Consider the following 13,508-nt stretch of genomic DNA (forward strand, 5'->3'; position numbering starts at 1 on the left):
CGTTCACGTGACCAGTCAGTCAGTCAGTGGGTGTGAAACTCATTCTCATACAGCTCATATACATATTCCTCACTCAACTCTTTCTAGAACAATTTCCATCACAACTTTCTATTTGAAGAAACACTAAGTGACCCGGTACAAATTATAGATAATCTGGGGGTTAAGTAATGTTTCCCACGAGAATGAGGTCCAACAGAGACGGTTGTTCTTCAGGGGACCTGCAAAACAAACACCGTAAGCTCGTCACTGAGAAGGGGGGGTTCCTCCTTGTGACCACCCTCCGGCGTGAGAATCAGACTAGATTGCTCTGAATATAAGTGTATATTAAGAGATTGCTAGATAACTGGATAGCAGATGATCTTACCATTCCAAGATGTTGGAGTATTTATAGCCGAATGTAGGTTTCCTAGAAGGTACAGCCGGCTGAATAGTATTCCTGTTCTACCAACAGTGGACTATGCACAGGCCATACTGGTTGGTGGGTAGGTTACGGCCAACAGTAACAAAGTCGGCTGCACTATTCCACCAACTGTAGATTATGCACGTCCCACCTACTGTGGATTGTACGCAGGCCATGCTGGTTGGTGAATAGGTTACGGCCAACAGTAACACTATTCCACCAACTGTAGGCTGCGCATGCCCCACAGTAAGGGTTGGTGAGTAGGCAGCGGCTAATAGTGACAAACAGTACTAGAGGGTGCTCCTCCTCGCACTGTTGTCGGTGAGCTGTCACCCTGTGATTGGCTCATGGGCTGTTCTGGTCAGATCGTCTGTCCTATCCATACCTTGGTAGGTATAGTACAAAAGATCTTTCAGAATCATACAGACTGGCTCATTTAGGCGGGATTGTTCCCGCCTTGCTCATTCCTTCATGTGACTACTGAAGTATCTAGTGTCTTGTGCGTGTAGCCCTGCTGCCTGCGGGTAGCCTTCCCTGATGGCTTGTATCCGCAACTGCGGGAACAGGCGGGGTACTTCACCATTGGGAGGCTTTCCCTGCGTGTACAGCTTGCGTACTGCGCGTAAGATTCTATGAGCATGGTGGGTCCTGCGGGAGCAGATGGCCTTTGCGCAGACGTCCCTGTTCAAGGTGAGTCTTGCGGGACCAACTGGTCTCTGCTGGGACCTACCTCTTCACTATTTATTAGTGAAAACAAATTAACTTCTTTGTTTCTTTAACGACCGCCAAGTCTCATCCAAATACACTCACCAGCAAAAGGTTACTTACGCTTGTGAACGAAAACAACTCTGGTGATCCGGCCCGCCACTAATGTTAGCGGAAATCCACCACCAAACGAGCCATTGTGGGAAAACCTTCAGCTCACACACGACATGTTGTCACGAACAAGACTCAAACGACAATCTCCTATGAAAATAACCGGGTGCCATTGAAGTAATGCCCCTTTGTACAAATTAACTAATTGTTGAACCATTAATCTCATATTAACATATGAGTGAGATTGAAAAATATTTATTAACTTAAAAATATACAATATGCTTTTGTTTTATATAAATATAAATAAAATAAATAATTTGTTAGACCATGTGTAGTTGTAGCTCTTCATCCTTGGGTGTTTTACAACACATGACGTCCCAGTCAGTGAAGAAGCATTTTACGAAAGTGACGTATTGATAAAATGCCGTTATAGTCCCAATCATATGATTTTTCTAAATTATTTTTTAAAATTTTTAATAAAAATAAAAGAATATATAATTTTTTTAACCAAAAGCCAACGATCATGTTTGACCAATCCTCCCCACCCCCTCTTCAAGCGTTGTGTAGAAAACGGTGAACAAAAAAAAACACCCAAAATGCTCTAGAGACGGTGTTTCCAGGCGGACATTTTCATCCAAAACGGCCACTACGCTTGGTCTTATAAACATGAATGTAACAAGAAAGATAATTACCATCGAACCTATCAAATCTTTTACTTATCGTTTATTCTTAGCTAAGGGCTTTTGGCACACCGGCTGCAAGGTGTTGGATAGTGTTTTATCTTTTGAAATAATAAGTGTTTAAGTTGTATAATTGAAAATATATAATCCAACATTTTGTGTATTGGTCGATAATAATCCAACATTTAAAATCACTATCAATGGTCCAATTTTTCAACTACTTTCGTCTCAATGGACCTCGTTTATAAACACTTAACATCTTGAAATTTTTTTCTAAGTTTCAAACCGATGTTTTACATTATACCACTTTAAAGTTTAAACCATGTTGATAAACTTTAATTCGATCAAAGAACTAATTAAAACCAAACCGGCACTTGGCATTCTGGTCCGTTAACATACGAGTGATGGTTAAAGCTTGAGATATTACAGTCTCAAGTTCGAAACTTGACTCAAAAGAATTTTTCTATAATGCTTAGTCTCCTCCTTAATAATGTTTTTTTGGTAATTCACACCTGAAACACTGACAATCAATATAAAATAAACAATTAACATCCCATCTTAAGAATACTCACCTCGATCGGGTTTGTTTTAGACGCGGCTAAAGAAAATAAAAACCAAACCGACACAAAGTCTCACGTTTTTCACCATGTGGTGTTTCTATCTACGTGGCATCACCATGTCATTTTATTTCTATACATGCAAATATCTAAATTCACAAATTAACGTCACAATTAACAGCCACGGGCCCACCACCGTCTCTCCCTTTATATACCCATCATCTTCCTCCATACCTCCAACGCCATATCCAAATTTCAATTCACACAAACAGACGGTTCATAATAATATTAATATTGTTAATACAGGATGACGTCAGCAGCGTCGGCGAGAGTAGATCTGGACGGAAATCCGATAAAGGCGTTAACAATATGCATGATCGGCGCCGGAGGATTCATCGGCTCGCACTTGTGCGAGAAGCTGATGTCTGAGACACAGCACACTGTGTTAGCAGTCGACGTGTATAATGATAAGATCAAGCATCTGCTTGAACCGGAGTCTCTGCCTTGGGCCGGTCGCATCCAGTTCCACCGGCTCAATATAAAGAACGATTCTCGCCTTGAAGGCCTCATTAAATGCTCTGATCTGGTAAATTATCACTTTATTTTTACAGATTTGTGTAATTTGATGTTTATTTTGCAATTTTTTACTGTCAGTATTTGACAATTTGTGATGCTTGCTGTCAATTGTTCAGATCTGCATTTTGGTGTTTAAATGTGTGTGTGAGTGAGAATTTGAGTTATATTAAGTTGCTAATACTGAAATGATTGATTAGATGATTAGGATATGTAATTAACGGCTTGATAATTGCAGAGATCGTAGTTAATTAGGTGAATCTGTTCAGGCATTTGATTTATTTTAATTAGGTGAGTCTGTGAATCTATTTAATAAGGCGAATCGGTTCATGCATTTGATTTGATTTGATTTCACATTTTAACTGTTAGTAATTGTGATTGTTGCTGTTAATTGTTCTGGATCTGTATTTTCATGTTTAATTGGTTAATTGTGAGTTTTAGAGTTTGAATTTGAGTGATGTTAAGTTGTTCAGTGATGAATACTTCAAGGCTAGCTAATTGAGGAGAATGCTGAAATTATACTAAGAATATGTGATTAACGGCCAGCTCGTTGTGAAGGTCGTGTTTAATTTGGCGAATCTGTGCTGGCATATGACATGTTTTAATATCTGTTCATGTTTAGCCTGTTACTAAGGCGAATCTGTTCAGGCACTTGATTTATTTTTGTTTCCTATTCATGCTTAGACAGTAAATCTGAAATTAACAGTTAGCTAATTGCAGAGATCATATGCAGTAAAGACGAATTTGTTCTGGTGTTTGATTTATTTTGTTTTCTGATGCATAGACTGTTAATTTAGCATATGATTTTATTTTGTTCTCTGTTTATGTATAGACCACTCATCTAATCTAGAATTTCTTTTAGTTTTGTTTCTGTTCATGTTTAGACAGTAAATCTGAATGTATACATTAGGATGTGTAATATAACAGTGCAGAGATCATATTCAATTTGACATATCTGCATGTTTTCTTTTTGTGTTTAGGCTGTTAATCCAGCATTTGGTTTATTGTGTTTTCTGTTCATGTTTAGACTGTTAATCTAGCATCTGATATATTTTGTTTTCTGTCAAGTGTTTAGACTGTTAATCTAGCATCTGATTTGTTTAGTTTACTGTTAGTGTTTAGACTGTTAATCTAGCTTTTGATTATTTTAATTTCTGTTTATGTTTAGACTGTTATTGTTGCATTTGATTTATTTTGTTTTTTGTTCGTGTTTAGACTGGTAATATAGCATTTGATTATTTTGTTATCTGTTCATGTTTAAGATTGTTCACTATTATTATAGTATTTGATTTATTTTTTCTGTTTATGTTTAGACTGTTAATCTAGCTGCGATCTGCACACCGGCGGATTACAATACTCGTCCTCTTGACACAATTTACAGCAATTTCATCGATGCGCTCCCTGTGGTAAGTTCTACGTTTTTATAGCTTTAATTTGACGTTTTCATGTATGTTACAAACTATTCTATCGTTTTTGATGGTTGATTATATGAAGTATTCTATGACGTTTTTATGGATCGTTAGTGTTATCTTCGTCTGTCAGGTCAAATACTGTTCGGAGAATAACAAGCGGCTCATTCACTTTTCCACTTGTGAAGTGTATGGGAAAACTATTGGTAGCTTTCTTCCCCAAGATAACCCTCTGCGACAGGTAAAGATTCAGATTCATTTAACTTATTATTAATTAAGATTAGTTGTTTATTAAAATAGTATTTTGATGCAAACACAAATCAGGATCCAATTCATGGTAGTATACTAGTGTGAACCTAATCTTAAGATTTGGTTGATAAGCATCTGTTCAGAGTAGTCTATAACATTTTGTGGTAGTTGATTTAGTTAATGAATTGCATCCCCTTACAGGACCCTGCTTATTACATTCTGAAAGAAGACACATCCCCTTGCATTTTTGGCTCAATTGAGAAACAAAGATGGTCTTATGCATGTGCAAAACAGTTGATCGAGAGGCTCATCTATGGTGAGCATACTTGTTCTTAAAAATAACCTTAGTGTTAAAACTGATGATATCCACGTGGCATGCTCTTATTACTTTCATTACTTTTGCAGCCGAGGGTGCTGAGAACGGTCTTGAGTTCACCATTGTCAGACCTTTCAACTGGATCGGTCCTCGGATGGATTTCATTCCCGGGATTGATGGTCCAAGTGAGGGTGTTCCCAGGGTTCTTGCATGCTTTAGCAATGTATGGTTAATTAACTAACTTAATTTCATTGTTTTGAGTTCAAAATGTTTATAAATTTGAGCTTTTTGATCTCATTTTTGCTTATAAATGTTTCAGAATCTGCTTAGGCGTGAGCCTTTGAAGCTTGTGGATGGCGGTCAATCGCAAAGGACCTTTGTTTATATCAAAGATGCTATTGAAGCTGTTCATTTGATGATTGTATGTTAATGTTAATGTTTCAGACTTGATTTCCTTTCAAATCTCTAAATATATAGACACTGAATTCTTGACAACTGATGGTGCCATTTTCAGGAGAATCCTGCTAGAGCTAATGGTCATATCTTCAATGTGGGTAACCCTAACAATGAAGTTACTGTTAGACAACTTGCTGAAATGATGACCAAGGTAATGTAACATTTATCTTTCTACTCAAATATTTACAGATCAAAATGTTATTGGTATTCCGTATGGTCTAATTTAGTCGCATATTGCAGGTATATTCAAAAGTAAGTGGAGAAGATTCGATAGAGACCCCAACCATTGATGTAAGTTCTAAAGAGTTTTATGGTGAAGGCTATGATGACAGTGACAAGAGGATTCCAGACATGACCATTATAAACAAACAATTAGGTACTTAGCTCACTTTTTCCTTGTTTTTTGAGTAAATTAATGTTTCATGAAATCGAGTTATATGTACTTATGATGGGGTCTTAGACATGGTGAAATGGGTGGGTCAGACGGTTTGGTTAATGTGTCGAAATGGGAGTAATGTTCCATGAATGGTATTATTTGTTAGCCTAAATGAACCAAGTGTTCAGTGAACCGTTTGGTGCAAGGTTTGTTTATGTTCATTTAGCTAGACGAACGGACATGAACACAAAAGTCGTTCGATCATTTAAATTCATGAACGTTCGTTCCTTTCTGTTCGTTATAATTGTTTATTTATGTTTGTTTGTTTATATCTTTTTATATATATTTGTTTGTTTGGGTTCGTTTAAATATTCATTAAAATTTATATATCACTGATATTGATTTTAAATCGATTTGAATTTCATATTTAAAGTTTAAAAACCTTTATTAATATCTTGTTTACCTTTTAGAAATTGGATGTAATTATTATCTGCTATTTTTGACTTTAATTTGGCAATACTTTACTTTTAGTAGGTATTTGTTATCATGTTCGTTTGTGTTTGATCATGTTCGTTTTTGTTTGAATATCTTCTTGTACCATTCGTTCAAGATATCAACGAATGAGCATAACCAAACATGAACTAGAAAATCTGTTCGTGTTTGTTCGTTTGGTCGGTTAAAGTTAAATGAACGATCGCGAACAAGCCTCGGTTTTATTCGTTTGGTTCGTTTACAAACCTAATTATAAGTAGCTGAGAGGTTTGTTGAGATGGGCGGCTTGGTTAATGGGGCCGTAACTGGAGTGACGTTTCATGAATGTTATTATTAGTTTTTTAGAATAAATATCTACAATAGTAATTTCCATCTGTTTGAATGGTACAGGGTGGGATCCAAAGACATCACTCTGGGACTTGTTGGAATCCACACTTACCTACCAACACAGGACATATGCTGAAGCAGTGAGGCAGTCAATTGCAAAACCCCTAGCTAACTAGAAGTGTGTTTCTGGTTCTTTTAATGTGTGTGCAGTCCTACTGTAAGAGTTTTGTAGAAACTGTTGATCACGTGTTGGTTTATTTCGTCGTGTGAGACTTTAATGTGTAGTAAGGGAACTCTGCTTATTGTATAATCCCAAAGATACCTACTTCCCCTGGCAGTGTGCTCTGGGGTGAGCTTAGTGTCGTTTTTCTTCTCTTATGTTTTGCTCGCGAGCAAGTGTCGCATTCTTTTGTTAGGTCTCGTCTAGACCTTGTCATGATTTAATAAGTTATTTGTTAAATGTTGAATTGCTGTGGCCGAATGTGTCATATAATGTTAGCTAATACGAAATGTTAAATGAAGTGGCTTACATTTTCGAGTACAAGTATATCTTTTAAGTTTCTACTTAGATTTGACAAAAGGTAATTTGAAGATTGTTACATTTGTGCTAACAAACAACGTGTACTAAGTAATTTAAAAAAATGTTAGTATCTGAGCTAACAAAGTAACAAACGTCGTCTATTTCCTGTTAACTTGATTAAAACGCCCTTACTAATAGAAAGCTTCAGCAATACAAGCGTCATAAGACTCATATGACTTGTATAGGGTCAACCTATATAAATCGTATAGGGTCATAAGACTCATATGAGTGCCGGTTTTTGTTAGGGTCATACGACTCGTATGAGTGTTGGTTGTTGTTAGGGTCATTGTATGAGTGTTGGTTGTTGTTAGGGTCATACGACTTGTATGAGTGTTGGTTTTTGTCAGGATTCATTGACCGATTCCACATAACTCATATACCATCCATACGACTTCAACATATTCTTTATTTTTAATGATTTAAACTGCTAGTTTTCCAACGGCTATTTTCTTCACGACTATTTTTCAAATGTTTATGTTCGTATATTTTCCAAATGGATGATTTAAACAACCATTTTTCCAAGTTATGTCTATGTTTGTTTTATTCAATGTTTAATCTTGTGTCGAGTCAAATGTTTGAATCCTATACAAATTCCAAATACAAAATAGGATTCAAACATTTGAATTTGTAATTGAAATAATAATCCGCTAAGCAGGAATTAAATCTGACTAAATGGTCAAATAATAATCTAGATTTATTTATTTGGTTTGAGTAGATGTAACATTATATTAACATATAAAATGAGTAAATCCTAGTTGAAAAAACATAATATAAACAGTGATCGGCTTCCAAACTAGGAAACCTTTGTTTTGATGACCAATAATTACTTTTATGGCTTTGCCGATCACCAAATTTGATATCCCTTTTGCAAATCATCTATCTATTTCAGCCGATCGTTCTCTGTTTTCAAATACACTTTTCCGGTCAAAATCTACGAATTTAAACCCAAATCCTTAACCCGTGAACGCCGGCCGCCCACCGAACCACCACATTCAAACCATCACCGCCACGATTTCTTCCTTGCTAGTCCCACGCAACCACGGTCTCATCAATGTAAGATACATTCGGAACTTATAACTGTTCTTTAGGGGTGTGCGTCCGAAACCGAAAAAACTAAGCCGATATAACCGAACCGAAGCAAAACCGACGGTACGGTGTTATGTTTTTTATAAATACCGAACTTCTGTTCATTTTCAGTTTTGCATGTAACTAAAACCGGAAAAACCGAAAAACTGAACCGAGCCGAAATGCTTAATATATTGTTTAATGCAAATACTATAGCCTAAATGTTTAATAATAGCAAAATTATGAACTAACAAACAAAGAATTTATCACTAAACTCATTGTTTTGGCCCTTTTGGGCCATTTTTTTTTATCCCGAAACTTTTAAAACTAAATGACAAAATTGAAAAAGCTGAAATGGAACCAAAGACGACTAGAAATCAAAATAACAAAAACCCAACAGCTTTTTTAAAACTCAACAACCAGAATTTTGGCTTTAGCCTAAAATAAACCCGACCCATGCACACCCTTGCTGTTTGAGAGAAATCAATATAACTCGTAACTTGTTGATATTGGAACTGGATTTCCAAAAAAAATTTAACCTAAAGTGCCTAGTAATTCATTTAAGATTCAAATAAGTTCCTTAAGCTTTTAATGCAAACAAAAATTTAATTAACAATTTTGTGTTTATAGTGTGACAGTTCTCAAATGTGGCACCCATGCAAATAAGAACAAGCAATGCAGACGGTTTCAGGATCAGCGTATCAAACACACCAAGCTGTTCTAACCACACTTCTGGTTACGACGACATCGAATCACTAGGTGATGTTTTCCTATGGGGTGAGATATGGTCCGACGTGGGCTCCACTGACACCTCTTCAAACACACTCCCATCTAAAAGTGACGTCACTGTTCCTCGTCTCCTAGAGTCCAACGTTGTCATAGACGTCCACCAGATTGCTTGTGGTGTAAGGCATTTTTCCCTTGTAACAAAACAAGGTGAGCTTTTCACCTGGGGCGAGGAGTCCGGTGGCCGCCTCGGCCACGGGCTCGAACAGGACTTCGGTTGTCCTAGGCTGGTTGAGTTCTTAGCCGTTACGAATGTCGAGTACGTCGCGTGTGGCGAGTTCCACACGTGTGCTATTTCCACTTCGGGTGATTTGTACACGTGGGGGGATGGGTCCCACAATGCGGGCCTTCTCGGGCATGGGACGGATGCGAGTCATTGGATACCGAAGCGGGTTTCGGGCCCGCTTGAAGGGTTGGTGGTTTGTTCTGTCGCGTGCAGCACGTGGCATACGGCCCTTGCGACCGTTGACGGGAAGCTTTTTACGTTTGGTGACGGGACGTTTGGCGTTTTGGGGCACGGGGATCGGGTGAGCGTTAAGTATCCGCTTGAGGTTCAGTCGTTAAACGGGTTGAAAGCGTTGAAAGTCGTGTGTGGGGTGTGGCACACGGCTGCGATCGTGGAGATTACGAACCAACACGGAGGGCTTTCGACGTCGCGAAAGCTGTTTACGTGGGGCGATGGCGAAAAACATCGGTTGGGTCACAGTAATAAGGAGACGTATTTGAAACCGACGTGTATTTCTGCGTTAATCGACTACAACTTTCATCAACTCGCTTGTGGGAACACGATGACATTAGCGCTTACAACATCGGGCCATGTTTTTTCGTTCGGTAGTACCTCGTATGGTCAGCTAGGCAACCCGCAATCAGATGGGAAACTGCCTGCGTTGGTGCAAGACGGGTTGGTGGGCGAGTTCGTTGAAGAAATCGCGTGTGGGGCGTACCATGTTGCAGTTTTGACATCGAGAAGTGAAATATTTACATGGGGAATGGGTGCGAATGGGAGGCTCGGGCATGGGGATTATGAAGACCGAAAAACACAGACTCTCGTTGAATCTTTAAAAGATCAGGTTGTTAAAAGCATATCGTGTGGCGCGAGTTTCACTGCGAGTATATGCATACATAAATGGGTGCCGGGGGCAGACCAATCGGTTTGCTCAGGTTGTAAACAAGCGTTCGGGTTCACTAGAAAGAGACATAATTGTTACAACTGCGGGTTTGTACATTGCCATGCGTGTAGTTCTCGTAAGGCGTTAAAAGCCGCACAGGCTCCGATTCCTGGGAAACCGCATCGCGTGTGTGATTCGTGTTATGCAAAACTTATTAAAAAAACCCCGGATATTGGAATCGCAAGTGGAAATACATTTAGTTACCATAGGAGGTTTGGTAGTCAAACGGGCCAAGTGGAAGTAGGAAAGTCGAGCCGGCTCCGGGCCCGGCCCGTACATCCAGGCTTTTAATGTCGCCTAACATCGAACCGGCTAAGTACTTGGAAATCATGTCAGCCATGTACGGGCCGAAATCAGGTTCTTATTCGTCAGCAAGATCTTCACAAGTTCCTTCATCTCAACAACTAAAGGATATTACATTTCCGAGTTCGATTGGCAGTGCTTTCCGACTGGCTGCCTCATCATCGTTTCATATGCAGATTCCGTTTCTTCCGGCACAACAGCTGCCACCTCAACCTCAACCGCACCTCTGCCAGCCAGTAGAAGGCCCGGTTCAAGAAGACCGACGACACCTGCATCCTCGGGCTCACCCATGTTCTCAAGGGGTGTCATTGATAATCTTAGCAAGTCAAATGAGCTGTTGAACCAACAGGTGTCCAAGTTGCAGAGTCAAGTACTATTTTTTCCTTAACATGTTGTGTTCGGGTCAAAATAGGTTGTTTTTTTAAATATAAAAAGTATTAATTTGGTTCAGGTCAAAACAGATTGTTCTAAAAAAGTATTAATTTGGTTTGGGTCACAACACAGTTCGGGTCAATACAGGTGTTATGGGCAAAATGAGTTTGGGTCAAAATGATTTATTAATCTGGTTTGGGTCAAAATGGATTTTGACCAAAATGGATTCGGTTTGATATGAGTCATTCTATGAAAAGTTAAAAATATCAAAACTTATACGTTGTGTTCGTTATAAACGGTAGGTGAAAAGTTTAAAGAGGAGCACCGAACGTCAAGATGCAGAGATTCATAAACTGCAAACTTATGCTGAAGAGTCAGCGTCGTTAGCATCAGTACGAAATTCAAAGTGTCAAGTTGCTGTGGATATCCTCAGATTTGTCAAATCTAAGGTATTTCTATTATTGTATCTATATTTTTTGTAATTTTTGTAATAAACAAGTTGTTGATGAACTTAAATGATGTTTATGGTAGTTAAAGACGTTGAACGAAAAGCTGCCTCCTGATATATCTGAAGATGAGACCATAAAATCATTAACTTTTAAGGTGGATGACTTCCTACAATCTCCCTCAAGGAAAAATTCAAGGAGGAGGCAATCCAGGAGTGAAGAGAGTGATAATGAATCTTGTGTTGGCGAGGAAACGAAAGAAGTTGTTGAACAATTTGAACCGGGTGTATATGTAACTCTTGTCGAATTTCCAAATGGCACCAGAAAGTTCAAACGAGTTAAATTCAGGTACATTTCTGTAACATGTTCACCTTAAAATGCACATTCAATTTTCTCACACAGATGCAACTACGTATACAAACAAATAATCAAACGTACTAGTAAAATTTCATTCGTAGCAACCCCTGGCTCCAAAAATCTTCTTTTGACATGTAAAGTATAATATCGAGATAACATAAAGTGTCTCATGGGGAATAAAAACACAGCAACAAAACTAAATGTACTTAAAATAATAGCAGTAAATTACTGATAACACAAAATGGTAAGAAAACTATACTGTTGACATCTAAAGAAAAAAAGCATAGAGACATATCATTACGAGTTCATAAATACATAATTCTATATATATAAATATATTTTCTTATGGATATATCTAAAACGCAGCAAAAGGAAGTTTGGGGCAGAGCAGGCGGAAGAATGGTGGAAGGAAAACAAAGAAAGGGTGATGATGAAGTATAATAACAGATCAAGGTCACATCGTGGCGCGAGTACATCTGCAGCTCAACTGCCACCTGACCAGGACCCGTCCGCATCTTCCTAGCTTAGCCCACTTAACAAAATTCAGCAGGTTGGCCTTTACTGGCCTTAGACATATATCAGGATTTCAATTTTGGTGCCCTTCACTAGATTAGATAATTTGTGTTTTTGATTTTACTAATGTGGGTCACATGTGAAATAGGCAGCAGTGTGGAGATGTAATGTTAAACTTCTAACATGTTAGTTAGTTAGTTAATGTATAGTTAAAATCAAAGAATTATAACCCAAGGACCATCCTGTTATTACTGGGTTCCAAACATGAAAACAAAATATCGGATAGCTTCACATGTATGTGTTTTGGATGATTGTTTTTCTTTTGGTTGACAGTGCAAAGTGGTATTGTCCTCATGGTCTAACCTTGGTTGTTGTTTTGAGTCGGACCTTTTGTGTCGTGTTTTTGTTAAACGAATGTGGCAAATTCTAACATGCCCTCGAAACATGACACGAAAATAAATAGGTTTAGGGTTGGTTGATATAATCAGTTTATAAACAAGCTGACCCCAATCGATTTTTTCAGCTATCATGCCCACTAGAGGTGCACAAAAAAACCAGTTTCGGACCCGACCCGGCGTTTCCTACCCGGGCCTGGTTTTGACTTTTGTTGACCACACCCGACCCAACCCTACCCGAAACCTGGAAAAAAAAACCATGGAGCCGGTCAAATACCCGACTAAACCCGGAACCGGTTCCTACCCGGACCCGGCTTTGACTTTTGTTGACCATACCCCGGAACCCGTTTCCACCCACTTTATCCTTAACTTTCCATGAAATTAAATTATAGTGCTCATAGTGAGATGGACGGGTCAGACGGGTTGGTTAATGTGTTGAAATGGGGTAATGTGGAGTGTTATAGTATAATCTTTCGTAATAATCAATAGTAACTAAAGTAGTAACGCGTTGTTATCTTGTCTCGAATTCGTAATCTGTAGATTGTAGGCTGGTTTATTGGACATCTAATGGGGATTACGAAACTTTAAAGATTACAAAAATGGGTTTGTTAACAAAGCAATACATAACTATGGATGTTCGTTCTTAATCGTTACTAAGTATTCTAATGCTAGATGTTTGTATGTGCTATGAGTCGAGCCTAAAGTTACTAGTCTCGAGCTCAGCACGTATTGTGACTTACAAGAGCTCAAGCTCGCCTTTTATTTGATAACCAATTTATATTAGTATATACATCATAAATTATTTTTACATATTTTTAGAATAAACAGTAACGAGCCTAAGCCTGGGGTCGATAACTAAACAGAATTTACT

General features: G+C 38.3%; 1 protein-coding gene and 1 pseudogene across 2 annotated transcripts; both read left to right on the top strand.

Moving 5' to 3' along the window:
- Positions 1-2,722: 2,722 nt before the first annotated feature.
- LOC143567926 (UDP-D-apiose/UDP-D-xylose synthase 2-like) lies at positions 2,723-7,118 on the top strand. Its single transcript, XM_077054202.1, has 9 exons — positions 2,723-3,039; positions 4,340-4,432; positions 4,569-4,676; positions 4,886-5,000; positions 5,090-5,223; positions 5,320-5,421; positions 5,515-5,607; positions 5,697-5,832; positions 6,715-7,118. The coding sequence occupies exons 1-9, from the start codon at positions 2,761-2,763 to the stop codon at positions 6,825-6,827; spliced, it is 1,173 nt and encodes a 390-aa protein (XP_076910317.1). The 5' UTR covers positions 2,723-2,760; the 3' UTR covers positions 6,828-7,118.
- Positions 7,119-8,908: 1,790 nt separating this feature from the next.
- LOC143567915 (PH, RCC1 and FYVE domains-containing protein 1-like) lies at positions 8,909-12,694 on the top strand (annotated as a pseudogene). Its single transcript, XR_013141489.1, has 4 exons — positions 8,909-10,903; positions 11,229-11,375; positions 11,458-11,720; positions 12,096-12,694. The product of XR_013141489.1 is annotated as a PH, RCC1 and FYVE domains-containing protein 1-like (transcript).
- The last annotated feature ends 814 nt before the right edge of the window (positions 12,695-13,508 follow it).

The sequence above is a fragment of the Bidens hawaiensis genome, unplaced genomic scaffold, assembly GCF_021521415.1.
Source record: "Bidens hawaiensis isolate Kalapana, Puna unplaced genomic scaffold, B.hawaiensis_p1.1 tig00023712_1, whole genome shotgun sequence".
NCBI classification, from domain to species: domain Eukaryota; kingdom Viridiplantae; phylum Streptophyta; class Magnoliopsida; order Asterales; family Asteraceae; genus Bidens; species Bidens hawaiensis.

Bases quoted from the DNA above. Each gene is read 5' to 3' on its own strand.
- LOC143567926 (XM_077054202.1), top strand. From the start codon at position 2,761: ATGACGTCAGCAGCGTCGGCGAGAGTAGATCTGGACGGAAATCCGATA. The intron at 3,040-4,339 runs GTAAATTATCAC...GTTTATGTTTAG, and splicing joins TCATTAAATGCTCTGATCTG to ACTGTTAATCTAGCTGCGAT. The intron at 5,001-5,089 runs GTGAGCATACTT...TTACTTTTGCAG, and splicing joins GATCGAGAGGCTCATCTATG to CCGAGGGTGCTGAGAACGGT.